Source organism: Gossypium hirsutum, chromosome A13, assembly GCF_007990345.1.
Source record: "Gossypium hirsutum isolate 1008001.06 chromosome A13, Gossypium_hirsutum_v2.1, whole genome shotgun sequence".
In the NCBI taxonomy this organism is placed as follows: domain Eukaryota; kingdom Viridiplantae; phylum Streptophyta; class Magnoliopsida; order Malvales; family Malvaceae; genus Gossypium; species Gossypium hirsutum.
Genome location: NC_053436.1, coordinates 69651133 through 69673168, shown reverse-complemented (window position 1 = coordinate 69673168; position 22036 = coordinate 69651133). Strand labels below are relative to the sequence as shown.

General features: G+C 31.4%; 1 protein-coding gene across 2 annotated transcripts; it reads right to left on the bottom strand.

The window, feature by feature from the left end:
- Positions 1-6177: 6177 nt before the first annotated feature.
- On the bottom strand, positions 6178-20675 carry LOC107893820 (uncharacterized). Of its 2 annotated transcripts, none has more exons than XM_016818909.2 (4): positions 20340-20675; positions 20053-20253; positions 19682-19954; positions 6178-6569 (listed from the first exon to the last, which is right to left on the bottom strand). In XM_016818909.2, the coding sequence occupies exons 1-4, from the start codon at positions 20343-20345 to the stop codon at positions 6492-6494; spliced, it is 558 nt and encodes a 185-aa protein (XP_016674398.1). In that variant the 5' UTR covers positions 20346-20675; the 3' UTR covers positions 6178-6491. The 2 variants fall into 2 exon arrangements, with proteins under 2 accessions (XP_016674398.1, XP_016674397.2); XM_016818908.2 differs by having other exon boundaries at positions 6191-6569; positions 19682-19951; positions 20340-20650.
- Between the last annotated feature and the right edge of the window lie 1361 nt (positions 20676-22036).

The following is a 22036-nucleotide window of genomic DNA, read 5'->3' as shown; positions in this document are numbered from 1 at the left end:
GTATCTTAATAATTTTCCTTAACATCAAATATAATCTAAACTAAATATTTTCATAATTTATCATTATCAAGCATTTCCTCAACCATTCCATCACCATACCATAAGATCATTTACACAAAAAAAGTATATTGCTATACATGCCATACTTAAATTTACAAGCCATTACCAAAAGTCGTCCGGATAGTGTGACTGAGCCTTCGACCTATCCCGACTCTTGAGCTGGCTTGTCCAAAACTACAATGAGTAAGAAGGAGGGAGTAAGCATAAATGCTTAGTAAGTTCATATGCAAATAATAAGTAACATAACAAACAGTCATACCAATCAACATTAGCATGTATCACTAAAACACATATCACATTTTTAATCATTTTTCATCATCTTATTACCTTATCGTGGTTGTATCAATACTCAACCCGAGGGTTAAATACATACCTGTCCAAAATAACCATTTCACATCACTCACCAATACTTCTCTTTACATCTCGAATATTCCTCCATTGGGTAGAACTTTACCCGTTGAACACATCGAAATATAATTCGGATACATGGATAACTTGCACATAAGTGCCATATATGCAATCAAGCAATCATGTAACCCGCCCATAAGCGAACTCGGACTCAACTCAACGAGCTCAGGCGTTCACATCCATAAGTGAACTCGGACTCAACTCAACGAGTTCGGATGCCTAGTTACATCTCACGAACTCGGACTCAACTCAACGAGTTCGGACATTCGCATCCATAAGTGAACTCGGACTCAACTCAACGAGTTCGGATGCTCAATCATCCTAGTGACATGTCACTTGTATCCTAATCTATTCCTAAGGTTCAAACGGGATTTTTCCTCGAACACTTATCCTTGCCGTCTTCCGTAGAATGCCGAAATCAATACTCGGTAACAATTATATTTAACAAGTAGTTCACATAATTTACATATTATTTGAAATTAACCACAAAGCATACATTTCATAATAAAATTCAGCATAACATATAATTAACATCAATAACTTAAAAATAACCATTATGATACATTATTTACACATGAACTTACCTTGGTACCAAAATACAAAGATTTTGCAATTTAGTCCACAATCTTTTCTTTTCCTCGATTGAGGTCGATTCCACGTCTTTCTTGATCTAAAATAACACACTTAGCTTATTTAATACTCACATTATCAAATTAATCCTTAACTCAAATTTTGGCAAAATTACAATTTTACCCCTAAACTTTTGCATATTTACATTTTTGCCCCTAGGCTCGGGATTAAAATTTATTCCTTATTCTTATGTTTTACAACATGCTGATCACTTTTCTCTTCTATGGCAACACTAAATTCTCACTCTAACATGTACTTGTGACTATTAGGTATTTTTACCGATTAAGCCCTTTTACTCGTTTTTGCTTAAAATCGAGTAGTGCAAGTTGTCTAACATAATTTAAAACTTCATATTCTATCATAAAACATCAAAATACACAAATTTCACCTATGGGTATTTTTCCAAATATAAACCCTAGGTTAAATTATTGCTAACATAAGCTTTATCGAGTTACCGGGATCTCAAAATCATAAAAATCATTAAAAACGGGGCTTGGAATCACTTACTATGGAGCTTGGAAGCTTGAAACAAACCCTAGCTATGGAGAACCCTTGAAATTTCGGCCTAATGAAGAAGATGGACAAAAATTGGCTTTTAATTTTGTTTTTAATTCATTTTAATAACTAAATGACCAAAATACCCTTACTACTAAACTTTCCAAAAATTCCTTCCATGTCCTAATTTTGTCCATGAACTTAAAATTGGTAAAATTGCTATTTAAGACCTCCTCATTAATATTCCAAAACAATTTCATACTAAAAACTTCTAGAATGCAAGTTTTGCAACTTATTCGATTTAGTCCCTACTTTCAATTTAAGCACTTTAGGCATAGAATTTCATCACGAAATTTTCACACAATCATGCAATCATATCATAAACCTAAAAATAATTATAAAATAATTATTTCTATCTCAGATTTATGGTCACGAAACCACTATTCCGATTAGGCCCTAATTCGGGATATTACAATTTTCACACGACATCTCTATTATATTACGGGCCATATAATGAAATAAAAATAAACCTTATTTTTGGGTCAGATTTGTGGTACCGAAACCAGTGTTTCGATTTCATTGAAAAATGGGTTGTTATATTAAAGGTAGGTATTTAGTTTGCTTAACCATCTATTTGCTTACTTTAAAATGTGATGCATGGAATGGTATGAATTTGATATGCTTGATTATGTTTTCATAGGTCAAATTGGTATGTATTGGTATGGAATTACATTTGTATGAATTAGGTGGATTATAGGCAACATTTCTATGCTTGATATATTGCATAGTTTTGGTATTTTACCATTTGGTCTTGAGACACTAAGATCAAATTGATCTTTCCAAGTATTTTTAAGCAATGGTCTCAAGATCATAGATACTTTGTCTCAGGACTTCTAAACATTAAACCAAAAATAATTTTACCCTGTTTTAGGTCTCAAGACAAGAACCCTTTTGTCTCAAGGCATCCAAACATCGAGCTGAGGGTCTAAAATAGGGGAACTATGCCTTGAGTCTCAAGATATGAAGTTTTATGTTTCAAGACATATTTAAATTTGGCCTATCGAGTTTGGATTCGAATCCTAACTTCGTATTCAACCTCGTTTAACTTTGAAACATTTTATATGAGATCATTTAACATTAATTCTTCATGTTTATGCATATAATTGTGATTGTAAGGAAATCATTATGATAGAATGTTAGTTTGTATGATGTAATGATATGAAATAGTCTGAGTTGCTCCAACAACGTAATGTGACGTCACACATTTGGATTTGATGATTGGGTCAAGTGTAGGGTGTCACATGTTGAGCATATGAATCATGTATGGCATGACTTCACTGACAATTGTGCAATTTATAGATCTATTAAAGAGTAAATGATATCCTCTTGTTGGCATTGCTTGAATTATGAAAAAGGAATGTGGTCATGAGTTGTTTGTCAGGGACGAATGATTGTTATTACTATTTTTTAGTAATAATTTTTTTTTCATTGTGAAAGATGTAATGGTAACCATGAGATAAAGTATGACCATATTGGGTGAACGAATATAACCCAAAGAGATTAAGGATAACCTAAGAGGGTAACATCTTAATGACATTGGACAAAGCATAAATTTAAGTTGCTTTCAAAATGATATATAATGGGGAGTTCAATCTTGGTACTTTAGTATATTTGTTCCATGACTTAATAAAGTTATAATTAATAGACGAAGAGTTAGAATTTAATTACAAATTATTTAGGGCCTAATTATATATGTCTAATTATTCCCTTTACACAACCTTATATCTATATGGATTGCAATTAGAACTAATATGTTAAATGAATGAAAACAATGAAAAAGAAACCAACTGCATTTATTACCATCCACAGTAAATGCATTTTCTCGAATGGAATAAGAAATGACTTAGAAGTTAATTTAATTGATCATAATTAAATAATTGAGTTTGAAATGAAAATTAAATTAATTAGTCATCATAATTTTACTTAGCAAGATGATTAAATATATTTACTCATAGATTCTAACATGATGAAATTATTTTGAATTCGACAGAATTAGAATTGAGTTGAAAAAATAATTTAATTGGATTAATTATATTTTAATTAAATTAAAATACTTTTTGGAATAGAAAATTGATTATTAGGTTAAATAATTATACGAGCTTGCTTTAAAATAATTTAAAACTAGACAATACATATAATTGTACCAAATACATAAAACGCCTTATTAGCCCATGCCTTTAAAAGGTGAGTTGCACTATTTGTTGCCCAGCACTTAAAGTCCTTACTTTAAGTTAAAATATTTTGATCTCTTCTTATTCTAGTAGAATTATTGCAGTTTTTCTTATATATATATATATATATTTATATATAGGGACTCTGGGTAAAGTCAAAGACACACATATTGTGTATAGTTACCTTATTGAAATTTGGTAAGATTTATTTACTCAAAATAAATTCTATTTTTGTGAGAACTCGAGTATTTGATCTTAATTTTAATTTTTCCTGTAAAAGAAAATTAATTTTCGCTACTGGAAAATTAAAGTTTTCATTTTGTGATCAGTTTAAGATTAGAGTCCACTTTCTTAGCAATCAAAGGTTGAAGGATCATTGAGAAGATTGTTTAGTTGAAAATTAGGAATTGACAAATCCTGCTAAACTAAAACACATGTATTAAATTTGATAAAATTAATTACCATAAATAACATAAGGGTTTGATTTTATGAAATTTTTTTGAAATTTTGTGACGCGTAAAACTATATTTTGTAACCAATGTTTCCAACAATAAATTGATTAAGAGAGTTTTTATAAAGAGCTAATAGTTAGATAAAAAAATGCAATAGAATCATAATTTAGATACTTAAATGTGAAAAGTGTTAAAGTTTAGGGTCAAATTATCATTTAAGCCATTCAAATTAGAAAGCCGTCTAAAAGTATTTCAAACAATCAAATTTATCTTTAATTTTTTTTTAATTTAGTTTTCAACCTAAACAATCCAAGTGGCGATATTAGAGTAAGCACGGTAGAAAAGGAAAAAAAGAAAAGGAAAACTAATGACATAAAGAAAATGAAGATTTTAAGGGTATATTATCAAAATGGTCATTTTGTTTACCTCATGTTACATTTTAGTCACTTATGTTTGAAATGTTACGTTTTAATCACTATGTTAACGTGTTGTAACGTTTTAGTCACTGAGTCATTAATTGTCATTAATGATGTAATGGTAAGCTAAAGTAACACATTAAATCATCATTTCAAACAAAAAATTTATGTTAAATTATACGATTGGTCCTTATATTTTTTCGTTTTGAGCAATTTAAATTTTTTTTCTTTTATGTTCTTTTAACTTTCCTTTTTTTTTCTTTACTTCTACTTCTCCCTCTGTTTTCCTTCATTCTCCATCTCTTTTAACATAGTTTTTCTATGTTTTTTATTTGTTAAAACTTTTTTATGTTTATGAAAAAAGAAAAGGCGAAAGTTGAAACCAAAATAAAATTTGCTTCACATATACTCACGTCACAATTGCAAACTCTCATCGTCCATCATCACTTTAATGAACCAATTTGGATCTCCCAATGACCTAGTCCACAAGCTCGCCTCACTCGAAGACCTCACCAGTCGTGACTTATGGCAGTCCACCCTCAAAAAGTTTTTCGAGCCTGTTCTCTTAACATCCTAACTAACCCCCACGACCATCTTATCTATCTTACCTACAACATTTTTTCCCTCTTAGAACTATATTGTTTTACGGATTCTTCAAATGAGTTTCATGCTCCCTTTCTCTATTCGATTCATCTATGCTTGGCTTCCAATCAAGCTTGCTTGGGAATATCCAAGAAGGTTTAGATCAATTTTATCGTTTACTTAATTTTATTTGTTTGAAAATAAAAGAAAATGAAAGGAATAATGTACACGATTATGTAAAAGTTTGGAAACAGAAAAAAAATGTTTTGAATATAAAGAATTCAATTTATGTTTAGATTTGATTAATGATATGGTTTTTTATATTGATTAGTTAGATCCATTTTTAGTTTCAAAATTAGGTTATATTCAAATCGAGAGAATATGAGAAGAGAGAAAAATTAAGGGGAAGAAGAAAAGGAAAATAAATAAATAAAAAGAGAAAATTAAATTGTTCAAAAAAATAAAAGTATAGGGACTAATTTTAACAAATGGAAAAAATAAAAAAACTACGTTAAAAGAAACAAAGAATGGAGGAAAATAGAGGGAGAATGAGAATAGAATGAAAAAAAAAGGAAAGTTCAAATAACATAAAAGAAAAAAAATTAAATTGCTCAAAAGGAAAAAAATATAGAGACTAGTTGTATAATTTAACCTAACATTTTCGTTTGAAATGGCTATTTAACGTATTACATTAGCTTATTGTTACATCGTTAACGACAATTAACGCTCAGTGACTAAAATGTTACAACACGGTAACGGAAGTAACTAAAATGTAACATTTCAAACATAAGTAACTAAAATATAACCTGAGACAAACAAAAGTGAATATTTTGATAGTTTACCCATATTTTAATGGAACAAAAAAAATTAGAACATACTAAATTATAAGAAAAGCATAAAAACTAAGAAGATTAAACATATCCGATAACCGTTAACATTAAAATATCAAAATTTATTTAATACAATAAATCGGTTAATTTTGTTTAATTGAATTAAATTCAATTGATTTTTTATGGTTATCAGGAATTAAATTCCAATTAATGAAAAGAAAATGGTGTCATTTAAATAAGGGTAAAATCACCATTTTCATAGCCATTTCCCTCAAGTAGAAGCTAATATGTTTGATGAAAACAAAAAGTAATAAAGCACTAAGATTATAACTACATTTTCTCTTTCTAATATAAATATAAAATTTCTGGGAAGACAAATATTTTATTTCAAGCCAAATCAGGTTCAGAAGTAGTTGATGTTGCACAAGCTGGAAGCAAGCATGAAAAGAATCCTGACATTTTTTTCTACATTTTAAAAAACAATAAACATGTTAGAATCACTTTTCAAAATCAACAAATAATTTCATGCTTTTCATTGGACCCTTTAACTTCATCCATAGCTTCATTTTGTTCTTTTAAAATAACATTTTTTAAATATTATTTTTATTATTTATATCGAGGCAAATATGTTCCATTCAATTTAGACCTAAACTTAATAATTAAAATAAAAATCCGAACTTACTTTTTTTTTTATATTTTATTTATCTTTACAAATTTAATATGCTCGATTCAATTGGTGTTACAAGTTAATTGAACATTAAATCAATTAAAAAATTATTAAAAATATTTTATTATTGTTCTAAATAGTAAATAACTAAAAAAACATCCTATGTAAAAAGACATCAACATTTCGGACAAAGTCGAAAAGCTTGTAATGCATATAAAAAACTCTCCATTCTCTCTCTAGAGTAGGAATTCTCTAATCGGTTCTGTTCCCGATCATTTCTTTCCTTTGCCCTAAATGCATAAGACCCACCTACCAAATTCCTCAACCATAAAATTTTCCTAATGCCATTCTAGCTAAGCATTCTTTGCTTCCCCATGTTGAAGCTCAACCAGTTTTGATTTCTATTTTGCATCTTTTCCTCACTCTCTTGTCCTTCATGTATGATCTCCCCTCTCTCCACTAAGCATATATGAAATATCATTTGGGGTTTACTTTCCCAGGGAAGGTTTATGTTTAATGGTTTATTGTATGAGAGGATGAAAGTGATACTCATGCTTAGAAGGTGTTCATTGAAATATCTAAGAAAACACGAGATGATTTGAGATGTTACTGTAAGTACTTAATAGTTCCTTCACCTTTAATTACTTTTTGATTGTTCCTTTGTCGTTTAGGTACTCTATTTGTTTTTTATCTGATTTGTGACTATGATTTTGGCTATTGTTTTGTATGAGTATGTTGGCATGGAATGCCCAAGGGTTAGGAAAATTGACAGCTACAATGTCTCTTAAAAAGCTCCTTAACAAGAAACTAACCAAGTATTGTGTTCCTTATGGAAATAAAATAGAATGAAGATAAAATGGACAGGACCAAATACAAAATGGAATTTTATGGGGCTTCTATGTGAGCCCTAAAGGTTTGTTAAGAGGACTTGCACTGTATTGGACTAATGATATTTGAATGGAGGTTCTAATCTTTGATAAAAAAAATTCACACTAGCATCAATTGGCAATCAAAGCTACCATGGTGGTGAACTTTCTTTTATGGCATCCCCCAAAAGAGAATAGGAAACGAGTCTTAAATACTGTTGCATGCCTCAGTTTGGGTGTGAATGTAACTTGGTGCAACATGGGGGATTTTAATGTTGTTAAATTCCAACAAAAGAAAAAGAAAGGTGGGAGGCTAGTTGTTCTCAATTCTTGCAAAGACTTTGAGGGATGCACTGAAGGTTGCGATCTTATGGAACTCATTGTGAGTAGGGTTGGTCTGACATGGTTTAACAATAGAGTTCATTTAGGAAAAAAGCTTGATATATTTTTCTTTAATATCCCATTGAGTGATCTGTTTCCTAATGTCTTTAGCAAAGCTGAACTAATGATAGAATCTGATCATAAACCAATTGTCATCTTTTTGAAGCACACTAAAAAAAACATGAAAGGTTTCAAATTTGAATACAAATGGACATTAGATCCTAAAATAGACTATATTATAAAGCATACATAGACGCATACTGACAGCCTTCCTAATGATCAATTTTACACTCGAATGGATGTAACTAAACAAAAGCTGATTGAGTGGAGCAAAAAAAAAGTTTAGATACCCAAAAAAGGAGAAAGATTAACTAAGAACATAGATAAACTATAGTATAAGCCTCTAAGTTCTACATAAAAAATGAAGATCCTTGATCCTAAAAAAAAACTTGATGTTTTATGGCTAAGGGAAGAGCACTACTTGTTCAAGCAATAAGTGAATGGCTTAACTTTGGTGAAAGAAACAAAAGATTCTTTCATGCTTCTACTGCTAACCATAGGTGGAATAATGCCTTTTTCAAATTTTAAAAGCCTATAAGGGAACGAGAAGCAAAGTAGAAGAATGGGAAGAAGAGTAGACGAATGTGAAAAACATTTTTTGAACCATTTTACAAAATTCAAGTCTATGCCAAATAGTGTAATTGATGAAATATTGAAGGATGTCAAAAGGAAATACTTTGATGAAATGAATGAATTATTACAAAAGGACGTGTTACCTAAAGAAATTCAAGAAGCACTATTTCATCTTAGGCGATATTTGGCCCTAGGCGATATTTGGCCGAGGCTCTAATGGCTTTATGATCATCTTTTATAAAAAAAATATTGGGACATAATCAAAGATGAAGTGATTGCTCTCATCAAGAGTTTCTTTGTCCACAAAACTATGTCGACAGGAATAAATGCTACAAATATGATTTTCATCCAAAAAGTTTCTAACCTAGAGCATGTGAATGATTTTATATTATTGATAATAATATTTTGATTACTATATAGAGATTTTAAGGATTGACTAGCACATAATTAGGTTGTATAATCTTTGACTTTCCTTTTTTGTATGTATATCTACTAGTATAAATAAGTTATGTATTAGGGTGCGTGTATAGATGAAAACATATTAAAATTATTATTCTCTTTTCTCCTCTCTATTTCCCTTACTTTTCCCCCTTTTCTTCTAAATTTTCATAGTTGTAATAGCCACTACAAAAACTTTAATAAATTCTTATTCCCCCCTCTTTCTATCAATTTTACATGGTGCCAAAGCCAACAACTTTGATTGCCCCTACCATTGAATTGCCCAGTCCTTATCGACCCTTTGATTAAAACCCCATTGCCAAAATCAACGCGGTAGCCCTCATGCGCCATTACAAGTTTTCTACTCCTCTTCTATACGCGAGCACGTGAGAGCGCGTGTGGAACCCTTGGACCACCATTCCATGATCCCCAATGGCGTTCTCCCCATACCATTTCAACCATAACTTCTATTTTTAATTAATTTTCCTTCTATTTTGTTTTTGGATCTTTCAAGTTCTACTAATCCCTTCTTCTTTGCATTCTTTAATTCTCCTACTATTACTATTGTCAAACTCTAATATAGTACTAATTATGTCTCTTGGGTCGCTTCTGTTGAGTTGTGGTTTATAGATCAAGGTTATCAAGATCATCTCGAAAAATATGTTAATGTTGTTGATGAAAAGAGTAAGGATACTTAGGCTAAACTTCATGCCCAATTATGTAGCTTGTTGTGGCAATCTCTCGAGCCAAACTTACTTCGTTTTAGTCTTGCAAAATGTGTTACAAAGTTTGAACCAAGGCTAATAATTTATATACCAATGATATTTGATAAATCTACAAAGTTGTTTCCAATCTTGTCTAATTGTAGCAAAATCAACAAGATATGACAAGTTCTTTGGGTGAAGTTGAATCTTTGAAGGATGAATTCAATGTTCTTATACCTCTTACTAAAAACTTTGTGGATCAAGTGAAGTAGATGGATAAATTCTTTATGGTGATTTCTTGAATTGAATTGCAAACAGATTTAGCTCTGATGAAAGATTAGATTCTGATCAATCCAACCATTCTACTTTTAATAAGGTGACTATTTGATTACTTTACATATCTTCAAATCGGGTTCAATTAAATGAAGAATCATTTGTATTAGCAGTTTAACAAACTAGTCTACAAGGTGATAATCATGAGTTATACTGGTCGCTAGGACTTAAACAAGAGGTTACTGACTTCGTGGGTAAACGTTTGACTTGTCAGTAGTTTAAGGCTGAGCATCGATTACCTTCGAGTTTGTTGTAGCCAATCAAGATTCCACTTTAGAAGTGGGAGAGAGTGACTATGGACTTCGTTAGTGGGTTAGCCCTGACACCCACTAAGAAGGATTTGTATGGGTTGTCGCAGATCGATTGACCAAGTCCGCTCATTTCATACCGGTTTGTACCAACTACTCTCTACAGAAGTTAGCTAAATTGTATGTGTCTGAGATAGTGAGACTGCATGGGATACCTGTTTCGATCATCTCTGATAGGGATCATCGTTTCACGTTTTGGTTTTAGAAGAAACTACATGAAGCTTTGGGTACAAGGTTGGACTTTAGTACTGCTTTCAATCCTCAGGCAGATAGTCAATCTGAGAGGGTGATTTAGATACTGGAGGAAATGTTGAGGAGCTATGTAATTGATTTCTGAGGCAGTTGGGAGGACTATTTGCCGTTAACTGAGTTTGCCTATAATAACAGCTTCCAGTTGAGTATACGGATGACACCTTATGAGGCTCTGTATGGTCGTAAGTGTCGCAAGCCTTTATGTTGGACCGAGTTGGGCGAGCGACGTGTTCTGGGTCCTGAGATGGTCTCCAAAATTGAAGATAAGGTTCAATTGATTAGGGATCAATTGAAGGCAACGTCTGACAGACAGAAGTCTTTTGCAGATTTGATGCGACACGAGATCGAGTATTCTGTGGAAGATTTCATTTTTCTTAAGGTCTCACCATGGAAGAAGGTACTGAGACTTGGACGAAAGGGCAAGCTGAGCCATAGGTTTATTAGGCCTTATCGCATACTGAAACGAGTGGGACCGGTTGCTTACAAGTTAGAGCTACCTCTAGGGTTGGATCGAATTCATGATGTTTTCTATGTCTCGATGTTGAGGCGCTATCGCTCTATTGTTCCAGTAGAGGAGATCGAGGTTTGGCCAGATCTGACTTTCGAGGAGGAGTCGGTTCATATATTGGATCGTGACGTAAAGGTTCTGAGATGGAGGTCTATCCCACTGGTTAAAGTTTTATGGCGTAATCATAGCTCTAACGAGGCCATGTGGGAGCCTGAGGATGCGATGCGTCGGCATTATCCTCATCTGTTCTGATCAGGTAAAATTTTGAGGCTGAAATTTTCTTTTAGGGGGTAGAGTTGTAACGCCCTAAAAATACTTTATAATTATTTTTGTGTGTTTGTCAAACAATTGCGTATCTACTTCAGTGGTTAAATGTTCTGAGTGTGTGTAAGAGGTCCTAAGTTCAAGCCTTACCTTGGGTAAATTTTGGTTTCTTTTCAAAATAAAGGCTAAACCCTACTCAGTAGGCTTAAGTTTAATTGCTGGTAAAATATATCAGAAAATGCCCGCTAGTTTGGTGATTAAGTGGAGTGTTGATAAGTTGGAGGTCCTATGTTTGAATCCCTGCGTAAGCAAGGGTATTATTTTTACTCAGTTTCGAATTAGAGTTGTGTCATAGAGGGATTCTGAGTAGTGGTTGTGTAGTGGGAATTAAGGGAGAAAATTAAGGGATGTTGGGGGTTATCAGGATTTTATTTTATTTTCTTTACTTTTGAATTTGTGTTTCTATCAAAATCTCTGTCGTTTTTCCTCTCCATTCTTCCCTTGCTGCCGAATTTCCCTTTCTATTTGCTGAATCTGCCTTTTCCTTCCTCTCTCTTTTTAGCTTCGTTCTCGATTTGTCATATTTGTGCAACGTAGTTCATATGTTGGTAAGTGATAAGTGAGTTCTTTTCAATTTATTCAATGAATATTCATTTGACCAGAGTTACTGTCTGTTTAGGCACAAATTAAGGGGCTGGTGGATCCCTATTGACGCGGTGGTTGTGCGGAATTGGGGTTGCTTAAGCGAGGTAAAGTTGTCGATGGTTTTTGAGAATTGTTTGTTCTTAGCAATTTGGATTAAGTGAATGAAATTGGGCTTTTTATTGTCGAATATAGATTCTGGAGTGCTCGAGAGTGATTACGCATTGAAATCGAACCAGGTGTGTACCCGAAACGTAGAAAATAGGGTTTGACAAAAAGTCAAAAAAGCTTATTGTCGACTCCACACGGGCGTGTAGTTGCTTGTGTGGTAGGCCGTGTGACGGTACACGGGTGTGTGAGCGACGAGCTAGGCCGTGTGTGCATGATACGACCTTGTGATGACTGGGCGAGGCTGTGTGCGACATACAGGCTCGACCAATTTGGGCCTTGTAGGCATACGGGTGTGTGGTATATCTGAGCTAGGCTGTGTGATCTACACGGCCAAGGCCATATTGGGCCATGTGGGCCACATGGGTGTGTGGGCCCACATGGGCTGACAACATGGGCTTGTGGGCCTATTTTCACTATTTTGATGCTAAGGTTGCACGGGTCACCCGAGACGACTATGAACCTACTATAGGGTCGGTAAGCTTTACCCAAACCCGTAATTGTAGGAAACGACTGATTAACTATTGTATGAATATATATAATTGAGCATGGCATTATTACATTGAACTGAAAATTGTATGTACTGTTATTGTGAGATAGCATGTCATTTATGTATGTTGCATTGCACGGGGATGGGTTTATTTTGATAAGAAGAAGTGTATTAAAAGACTTCGAGTCTAACTTACTGGCAGCTCAGTTGCAAATCACTGTCTAGTGTCCCATTCAGTACTATTTGGAGTGTAGGGATGGGTGGGTTGATTATATCCCTACATGGAGTGTAGGGTTGGACGGAGACGGAGTGTAGAGGCTAGTTGGGTAGGATTTTGTATTGCATGTCTGTTTCTAAGATGGGCTAAGGCTCTAATGCTTACTGTTACTGAGATAGGCTAAGGCCAAACTGATACTGATATTGATATTGAAAAGGGCTTAGGCCCAGACTGTGATTATCTGTTTACTGTCTATTGTTTCCATGGGAATTACACACTGAGTTTACATAAACTCACTCCCTTCTATTTAATCTGTACAGGTAATCCCCAGACATGACGGAGTGGTGCAACGGAGGACTTGACAGTGGCCACACGTATTTACACTATTTTGATTTCAACTTTGGGTATGTAAATCTTAATTATTTTTTGGGTTAATTTTTTATGTAAATTTGCGAAATTTTTGGGACTTTTCCTTAATTTGGTTTATTACTTAATTTTTATGAATTTATAACTACTAAGACGTTTAATAAATCGGTTTCCAAAAAGGTAAAGTTTTCTCTAAACATACGATTTACTCAAAACGACTTTTAAAAGCTTCCGTAACGAAACTTGTAAAAACGATTGACTAGATAAGTAATGATTGAATACCAATGGAAATTATTTTATCGTAGCAACTTAGTTTCAAACGTTATCATGTGACATCGCCAAATTCAAGCATAATGTCTAGGCCGAGTTTGGGGGTGTTATATGAAGGTTGAGTTTCTTATGAGAATACCTCCTTTATTGGGTCAATTTGTTTTAACCATTCTTATGGAATAAGAAAAGAAACTGTTAGGGTTGTTAGCAGTTAAGGTTTTTAGCTACAGTTAACTGATAAGATAGTTAACAGTTATTAAATGTTTTCAGTTATCATTCGCTACATTAAATATGAAGGTTAGTATAGTTGTATCAGCATGAAAGTTTATTCAATAAAGAAGGTTTTCCTAGATCTTTCTATCTTCTAATATGGTATTGAGAGCTAGGATTTCTTGGTGAAGTAAGTTAGTTTTGAGAAGGTTTTCATGGCTCCAGAGGTGGTTCCAAGGTCTGAAAGTCCATGTCATTCTTTAAACATAGGTGGTCAGACACATCTTTCGCATACTGAGTCAGGATCAACTTCTTGTGTTTTCTCCAAGAAGATGCAACACTTTCCCAAGCATGACACTGTCAAACAAGGTGAGGATAATTTTCTCCTGTGGAAGCATTAGATTCTTTTGATACTTGAAAAATATGATCTGCAAGGATATTTCCTAGTTTTGAGGTGTGGTCGACTATTCAAAGGAGGTTTGTTGCAAATTCTAGCATCAAAATATCCAGCTTATGTCATGTCTTGTATTCTCAAAAAAAGGGGTCAACTTACTATAAAGGAGTATCTTTTTAAGATAAAGAATATGTGGGATAGTTTGATTACTCTAGGTAACATGGTGTCTGATCAAGAATAGGTCAGCATAACCTTGACAGGTCTCTCGACTGAGTACGAATCTATTAGGGTTGTTGCATCAGCGACTCATGTGTCTCTTGACATGTTAACTAAGATGCTCCTCGACTGTGAAACAAGATAGTTGGAGATAGTTACTGATGTGCCCATACAGGCTAACTTGATAAATAGACAGAAATATTATGGTAATAATTGTTCAAAGTAAGATTCTTTGAGTGATTATTCAAGAAATTACAATCAAGGGTTTAAACATAAAGGGGGAAGTAGAGGTACTTATCGTGGCAGGGGGCGTGGAGGCAGATTTACTCACTCTTGGCCTTAGTGTCAGTTGTACGGTAAGGTTGGCCATGTGGTACAAAATTGTTACTATAGGTTTGATAAAAATTTTCTAGATTACCTAATGAACAGGGTCAGTCAATGTCAGTCAACTATTATGTTTCGATAATCAAAATGGTTCAAAAATTTAAAACTATTCTAGTCTATTGCCTTAATGTTTAATATGTAGACATGTTGTGGGGCTCCTATATCCCACAATAAACAACCCTCTTCAAAAACATGTGCTAAGAACAACAGTCGAGGTTACTTTAACACTCCTCTTAATCAAGATTGGTATCCAGACTTAAGAGCAACAAATCATGTGACAAATGATATGTCTGTGCTCACAAATGTTGTGCCATATACATGTATGAGTAAGGTGTCGATAGGAAATGGTCATTCTGATCCTATTACCAATATAGGTTCTTTTGCTGTATTTACTAGTTCTAGGGTTTTGCAGCTTAAGAATGTTTTGCATGTCCCAACTATTTGCAGGAATTTGATTTCAGTTGGCCAATTTGCTAAGGAAAATAGGGTTTATTTTGAGTTTCACCCTTTCAATTGCTTTGTAAAGGATATTCAGATAGGGATCACGTTACTGTGGGCCACATGCATAATGGGCTTTACAAGTTTGACACTTCAACTGTTGGTGAACATTCAGGTGCTCCTAAAGCTACTTTTGGTTCGAATCTTTCCACATGTGTGTTTAATGTTGAGGTCCAAATGTTTTGAAATATGGCATAAGAGGCTTGACCATCCCTGTCCTAGAGTTCTTACTCAAATGTTATGCAATTGTAATATTAATTTCAATAAAGCAAAGTTGTCACAAGTATGTAATGCGTGTCAGCTAGGCAAAGTTTACAAGCTGCCTTTTTCTTCATCCAGTACAATCTATTCTTTTTCTTTTGAACTGGTAGTCTAGGATTTTTGGGGACCAACACAAATGAAATCAAATGGGTTTTTTCTATTATCTGTCCTTTGTTGATATGTATAGTAGGTATACGTGGTTGTACTTTCTCAAGAGTCTGTTAGAAGCTTTGAGCTATTTTATTCAGTTCAAAAAGTATATTGAAGTGCAATTTGGTTACCACATAAAAAGTTTTCAAAGTGATTGGGGAGGTGAGTATCACTCATTTGCAACAGTTCTATCTTGAAATGGCATTCAACATCGGGTTACTTGTCCTCACACTTTAGGACAGAATAGGGTAGTTGAGAGGAAGCATTAACATGTAGTAAAAATTGGGCTTACACTTATGGCTCAAGCTTCAGTTCCTTTGAATTACTAGTCTCATGCCTTTAAGCATGCTATACACTTGATAAATCGGCTGCCAACTGAATCATTACAAGGATAAACTTCCTATGAGAAGCTATATGAAGCTAAACAAACTTATTGTCAATTTTGAGTATTTGGATGTGCATTTTTTCCTTACCTAAGGCCGTACAGTCAACATAAACTGCAGTTTCGGTCAACAAGGTGCATTTTTCTTGGATTTATCTCTAATCATAAAGGTTTCAAGTGTTTTGGTGATTATGGCAAGGTTTTTATGTCTCGTCATGTTGTATTCGATGAGACCATTTTTCCTTTGGCTCTCTCAACACAGTCAGGTTCTGGTTCTACTTTTCTATCATTTGATGGTCTTATACGATCTCATGTGCCACTTAGTTCCTGCTACTTCTGGTAGTTCTTTGTTATTTCCTCATAATGATTCTTTACCTCCTGAAAGGTTATCTTCCTTATTCAGATCTTCTAGTCAATGTGATGATTTATGTGCTGGTCCAGTTCCAGGTGAAGGCTCCAATTTCCCTACGAATAGGGAGGTTTCATGTGAAGGTTCTAGTCCAACTCAAAATAGTAATGGTCAAAGTGAAGGCCTAGTCAAAACTGAAACTATGATGATCAATGTGATACTATTCTTGACAAACTAGTTTATTCAAATATACATCCCATGTAGACAAGATCGAAGAATGGGTATTCAAGTCGAAAGTGTTTTCAACATGGCTTGCTGACAAAGAACCGTTGACTATTGAAGAAGCCTTTCAAAGCGAAGCATAGACAAAAAGGAGCTCAATAGGAATTTGATGCGTTGATTCAAAATCGAACCTAGGATTTAGTTCAACTACCTCCAGATATATGTGTAGTAAGGTGTAAGTGGATTTTCAAAGTGAAAAAGAATGTTGATGGGTCTATTGCACGATATAAAGGGCAATTCGTAGTTCAAGGTTACTCTCAACAGACGTGTATCGATTTCCAAGAGACTTTTAGCCCCGTTGTCAAGCCTACAACAATCAGGGTGGTCATCGCGTTGGCTATTACATTTGGATGGCCTCTCAGACAAGTTGATATAAATAATGTGCTTTTAAATGGTGACTTAATTGAGGACATTTATATGTTGCAACCACTAGGGTTTGAGAAACATTGTGATAGTCAACAACTAGTTTGCAAGTTAAGGAAAGCTTTCTATGATATTAAACAAGCCCTTAGAGCTTGGTTTTGCAAGCTAAAGGAATATTTGGTGTTTGCCAAGTTTGTGGTATCCAAGTCTGATGCATCTTTGTGTGTTCAACAGTTTGGCACTATTCTTATCTATGTGTTGGTCTATGTAGAAGATATCATCATCACTGGAAACAACATACGACTTGTGGATGAGTTTATTTGTTTGTTGAACTCCCAATTTGCCCTCAAAGATTTGGGGAAGTTAAGCTACTTTCTAGGAATTGAGGTAACCTACACTCTAAAAGGTCTTTTTCTTAATCAAAGAAAATATATCCTCGATTTACTTCAAAGAAGTATGATGAATAAATTTAAAGGATCACCTACCCCAATGGTCACAACATGCAGTTTGTCAGCCCATGTTGGAAGCCCCATGGAAGATGAGTCTCTCTATAAGAGCATTATGGGTGCATTACAATATATTGTAATCACACGGTCGTATATAGCTTTTGTTATGAACAAAGTTTGTTTATGTTAGTTATATTTTAGCTTCTCTTTTATTTTTATTTTTGTTTTACTTCTACTTAACTTGAATTTCAACAATTACTAACTGCTTCCCTATATATAGTATATAACTTTAACGTTATTTCTTTTAAATATTATTGATGATTGCGAAAAAAAATATGTAATAAAAATTGATTTTATATAAATAAAAGTAAAATATTGATTTTATATAAATAAAAATAAAATGTTGAAGATAAAGATATTTTAAATTCAAATTTTATTATGTACTTAATTTTTAAAATTTTATATATAAAAAAATAAAATGTAATATTTTTTATTTTATAAGAGAAATATATTTTTTCCGTATTTCATAATTAAATTTAAATCTAGTTGATAGATAAAATCAACTCGACTAAATATTAAAATAAAAAAATAAAGAAAGAGATTTATAAAGAAAAGGAATTTATTATGTATGATAATTCATATTACTTAAGAACCTTGATAATAAAGTTTGACATATATTTTATTCACGAAAAATATTTATTGCCAAATTTTACTAATGTATCTCTTTGAGAAAGAAAACAATGATCCGGATCTTATGTTGGAGTAAAAAATATTTGTTCCAAAATCTTGACTATAATATTATCTTTGAAGGGTCACTTTTTCCGTCCGCCTCTTTAGATTAAATATTGGTGGCATAATCATTTATTTAGTTTTTAAATTTTATATATAAAAAAATGATAAATTTACTTTTTCATTTAATTGATCTTATTTTAATCTTTTGTACTATTTATCAAATTACTTCAAATGAGAAGAAAAATTAATTTTGGTTAACTTTGTTGATGTGGTGTATACTTCAATAATTAATTAATTTTTAAAATTTTAAAAAATTTATAAAAATATTTAAATTATTAAAAAAGTTTAAAAATATTTTTAAATTTTAAAAAAATTAATTAATTACTAACATTATATACATGTAGATTAACATATGGATGTTACACAGTAGAGTTAATAGAGATTAACTTTTCCATCTATTTTAAAAGTAATTTAATAAATAATGCAAGTTCAAAATAATTATTATGTGAATTTTAATCTTAATACATTGGCAGAAAAAAAAAACTTTAATGACAGTTATATTTGCCTTAGAGATTTTATTTTTTATGTTTGTCGTTGATGATATAGATATATATATATATATATAAGAAATGAACCCTTAGAATTCATTTAACATTTGCTAACTCATCAGTAAAAAAAAGAGAAGGTAAAATCTTGTATTTGTACTTTTCGAAAGTTATAAATTTAATTTTTATAATTTAATTTGATTAATTTCAGTCTCTCTTTTTTTTGAAATTGGTCACTTTTGGTTCTTATATTTTTTAAAATTTGAAATTTTATTCTTGATACAAACAATAGTAATTAAATTTGTTTGGTTAAATTTAATTATTATTCTTGTACTATATATGCAGTTCTATATTTAGTCTATTTTCTCCAATTATATCATTTAAGTCTTTATAATTTTTGAATTTTTAAATTTTAGTCTTGATTCAAATGACCGTTGTTAATTTATTAACTAAATTGTTAGTTTAATAAGTAATAATAAACTGATATGAGATTACATATACAATAATATGTTGGATGCATCATATTTAAAAAATAACATGAAAAATTTTAAGTTTAAAAAACCCTTAATTTTATCATAAACTTTATAATTTTAATTCATTCAAATAAACTCGTTACATCCAAATAAACACTTAGCTTTAATTTTTGTCCAAACAAAATCCTATTTTTTTATTATTATTATTTATACTTAAAATTAATACACCTTTTCATAGTTTAGTACAGGAAAAGTTAAAAGTAATAAAATTTAACCCCTTTCATTGTCCTATTGGTGAAGGCATGATTTTAAAATCTGCTTGTGTTACTTCTACTAATAAATAAAATTGAAACATTACAAAAAATGAGATGGGAAGGGCACTTACAGGCTTGGAAGAATGGAGGATTTCAGGGGTAATTTTGTAGAGATCTTCATCAACAGGCAATCTTTTAGGAGGAACGACATCGTTTCCATGCTGCTTATTGCAATCATTAATATTGTTAGGCACATGGTGGTGGGGATGTCGATGATGATATTGATAGTGGAGTTTCCTTGGCGGTTCAGTCACGCCACCAACTCTCCCCGCCTTCTTTTCCTCCGTAACGAGCGGTCCTCCTCCGCCGCTGCCTTCTCGCTTTTCTTTCACTCTACTCACCTGCTAAATATTATACCAAACCCCATTCATTCTCTTACTCAAATTCAGCAAGATTCTTAGAAGAAGAAGAAGAAGAAGAAGAAGAAGAAGAGCTAGCTAACCTTTCTAACAGGAACATGATTACGAGGATGTTTGGTTTTCAAATCAACAGTAAGATAAGGTTTGGGTTTTGCTGATGAAGAGCTGAAACCAATCAAACCAGCTTCTCGAGCAGATTCAAAGTACTGAGTTATGGGCAATTCAGTTGCATGATCCCAGTCTCCAAATGCTGGAATCTGCCCACTTCTCTTGCAATTATAATCCTAGTTAAACAGACAAAACAAGAAAAATCCCACCTTAGATTTAGCTTTAAAGAAGAGATTCAAACAAGAAGAGAAACACAACTTACATCCATGGTGGTCTGCTGTTATTTTGAATCTAAAATAAAAATAAGAGCAAATTGAAAAGGTGTTAGGTGACTTTAAAGGGTTGTGTTTAAAGAAAGTGAGATGAAAAAGCTGAAAAGAAGATATGGGGATTCTCAAGGAAGTTAAAAGAAGATACAGATTCCAGTTTCAGAAATGACACTGAAGAAGAGAATGAATTTACAGAAAAAAGGATAAGAGTTCAGTTCTCGTCTCTCATGGAAACACAGTACTATATATATTAAATAATAAATTAGAAGGATTAAAAGAGGGTTGAAAAAGCATGATAAATAGGGGCAAAAGTCAATGTTTAGGGCCTTGGTTTGTCAACTTTGTCTCATTATAATATATAATATGCAACTTAAAACTTTTTCTCACAATCCTAATCTTTTTCCCAAAAAATTGAGGTAGAACCGTAGAAGTGCGATTTTCACTAAATTTGTCTTGAAATCTTTACTAAAATAATCATTTTAAATTTTATAATTATTTTTATATTTAATTAATAATTTTATTTTTTATATGATTTATTATGTAAAAATTATGTAAATTTTGCGCAAAATTAAAAAATATATTTAGTAAAATTAGATTTAGAGTCAATCTAGATATCATATGATATATATACATATATAAAATATAAAAAAGTGCATACCTTATTTTTTCGTCAAGTGGCGTTTTCTCTATTTTTTTCATTTATTTTTTTATTTTTTAATTATTCATTAAAATTTAATTTTTATAATAAAATCATACTATAGATATATCATCAAATTTTTAAATAAAAAATGTTATGAAAATAAAAATGATATATATTTATTAAGATTGACAAAAATAAATGTAATATTATAGAAATTTTTTTATAGGTTATATCATCTATTAAGATAAATAACAATATTATAAATAAATTATTATTTTTATAATAATTTTTATGATTTAGTCTAATGGTGGTTTATTACAAATTAAAATATTTTAATTGATGATATATTAAAATAATATATTATAGTATATTATTTATGTTAATATATTAATTCATGCACGTAAGAGTTTATTAACTATTTTAATATTTTTGTATTAATATTATAATAAAGATAAATAAAAATATTATGTAATATAATATTATTCTATGGTGATTTAATATGTGATAAATAATTTACTCAATTAATCACCACAGAGTTATATGTTATTTCTTATTAGATAAAATATATTTATTTATGATAAATACATAGATTTTATGAATTATATTCCTTGATAAAAATATATTAAAATTATCAATATTGTAATAAATATATTTATGATCAATAATGTAAAAATTTATTAATTAAAATAAATAATTAATAAAATATATTAAAAATATTTTTAATTATCTATAATAATTTATACGCATAAAGGTTATTATATTTTTTTGATTTAATATATTTCTAATTTCTTATTATAATATATTATTTATGATAATATTTTAATTCAAAAGCATCTTCAACAATTGTCTAATTATTATATTATTACCGTTAAAAACATTTAATTCATAAAAGTAATTAAAATACGAAAAATATAATTCCAGTTTTTTATATAACTATCGTTAATTGAATTTGTGAAGATAATTATAATTAAAAACATTCATTTTATAGAAATAAAATTAAAATATGAAAAATATAAAATTTAACTTTATTAGATAAATAAATTTATAACC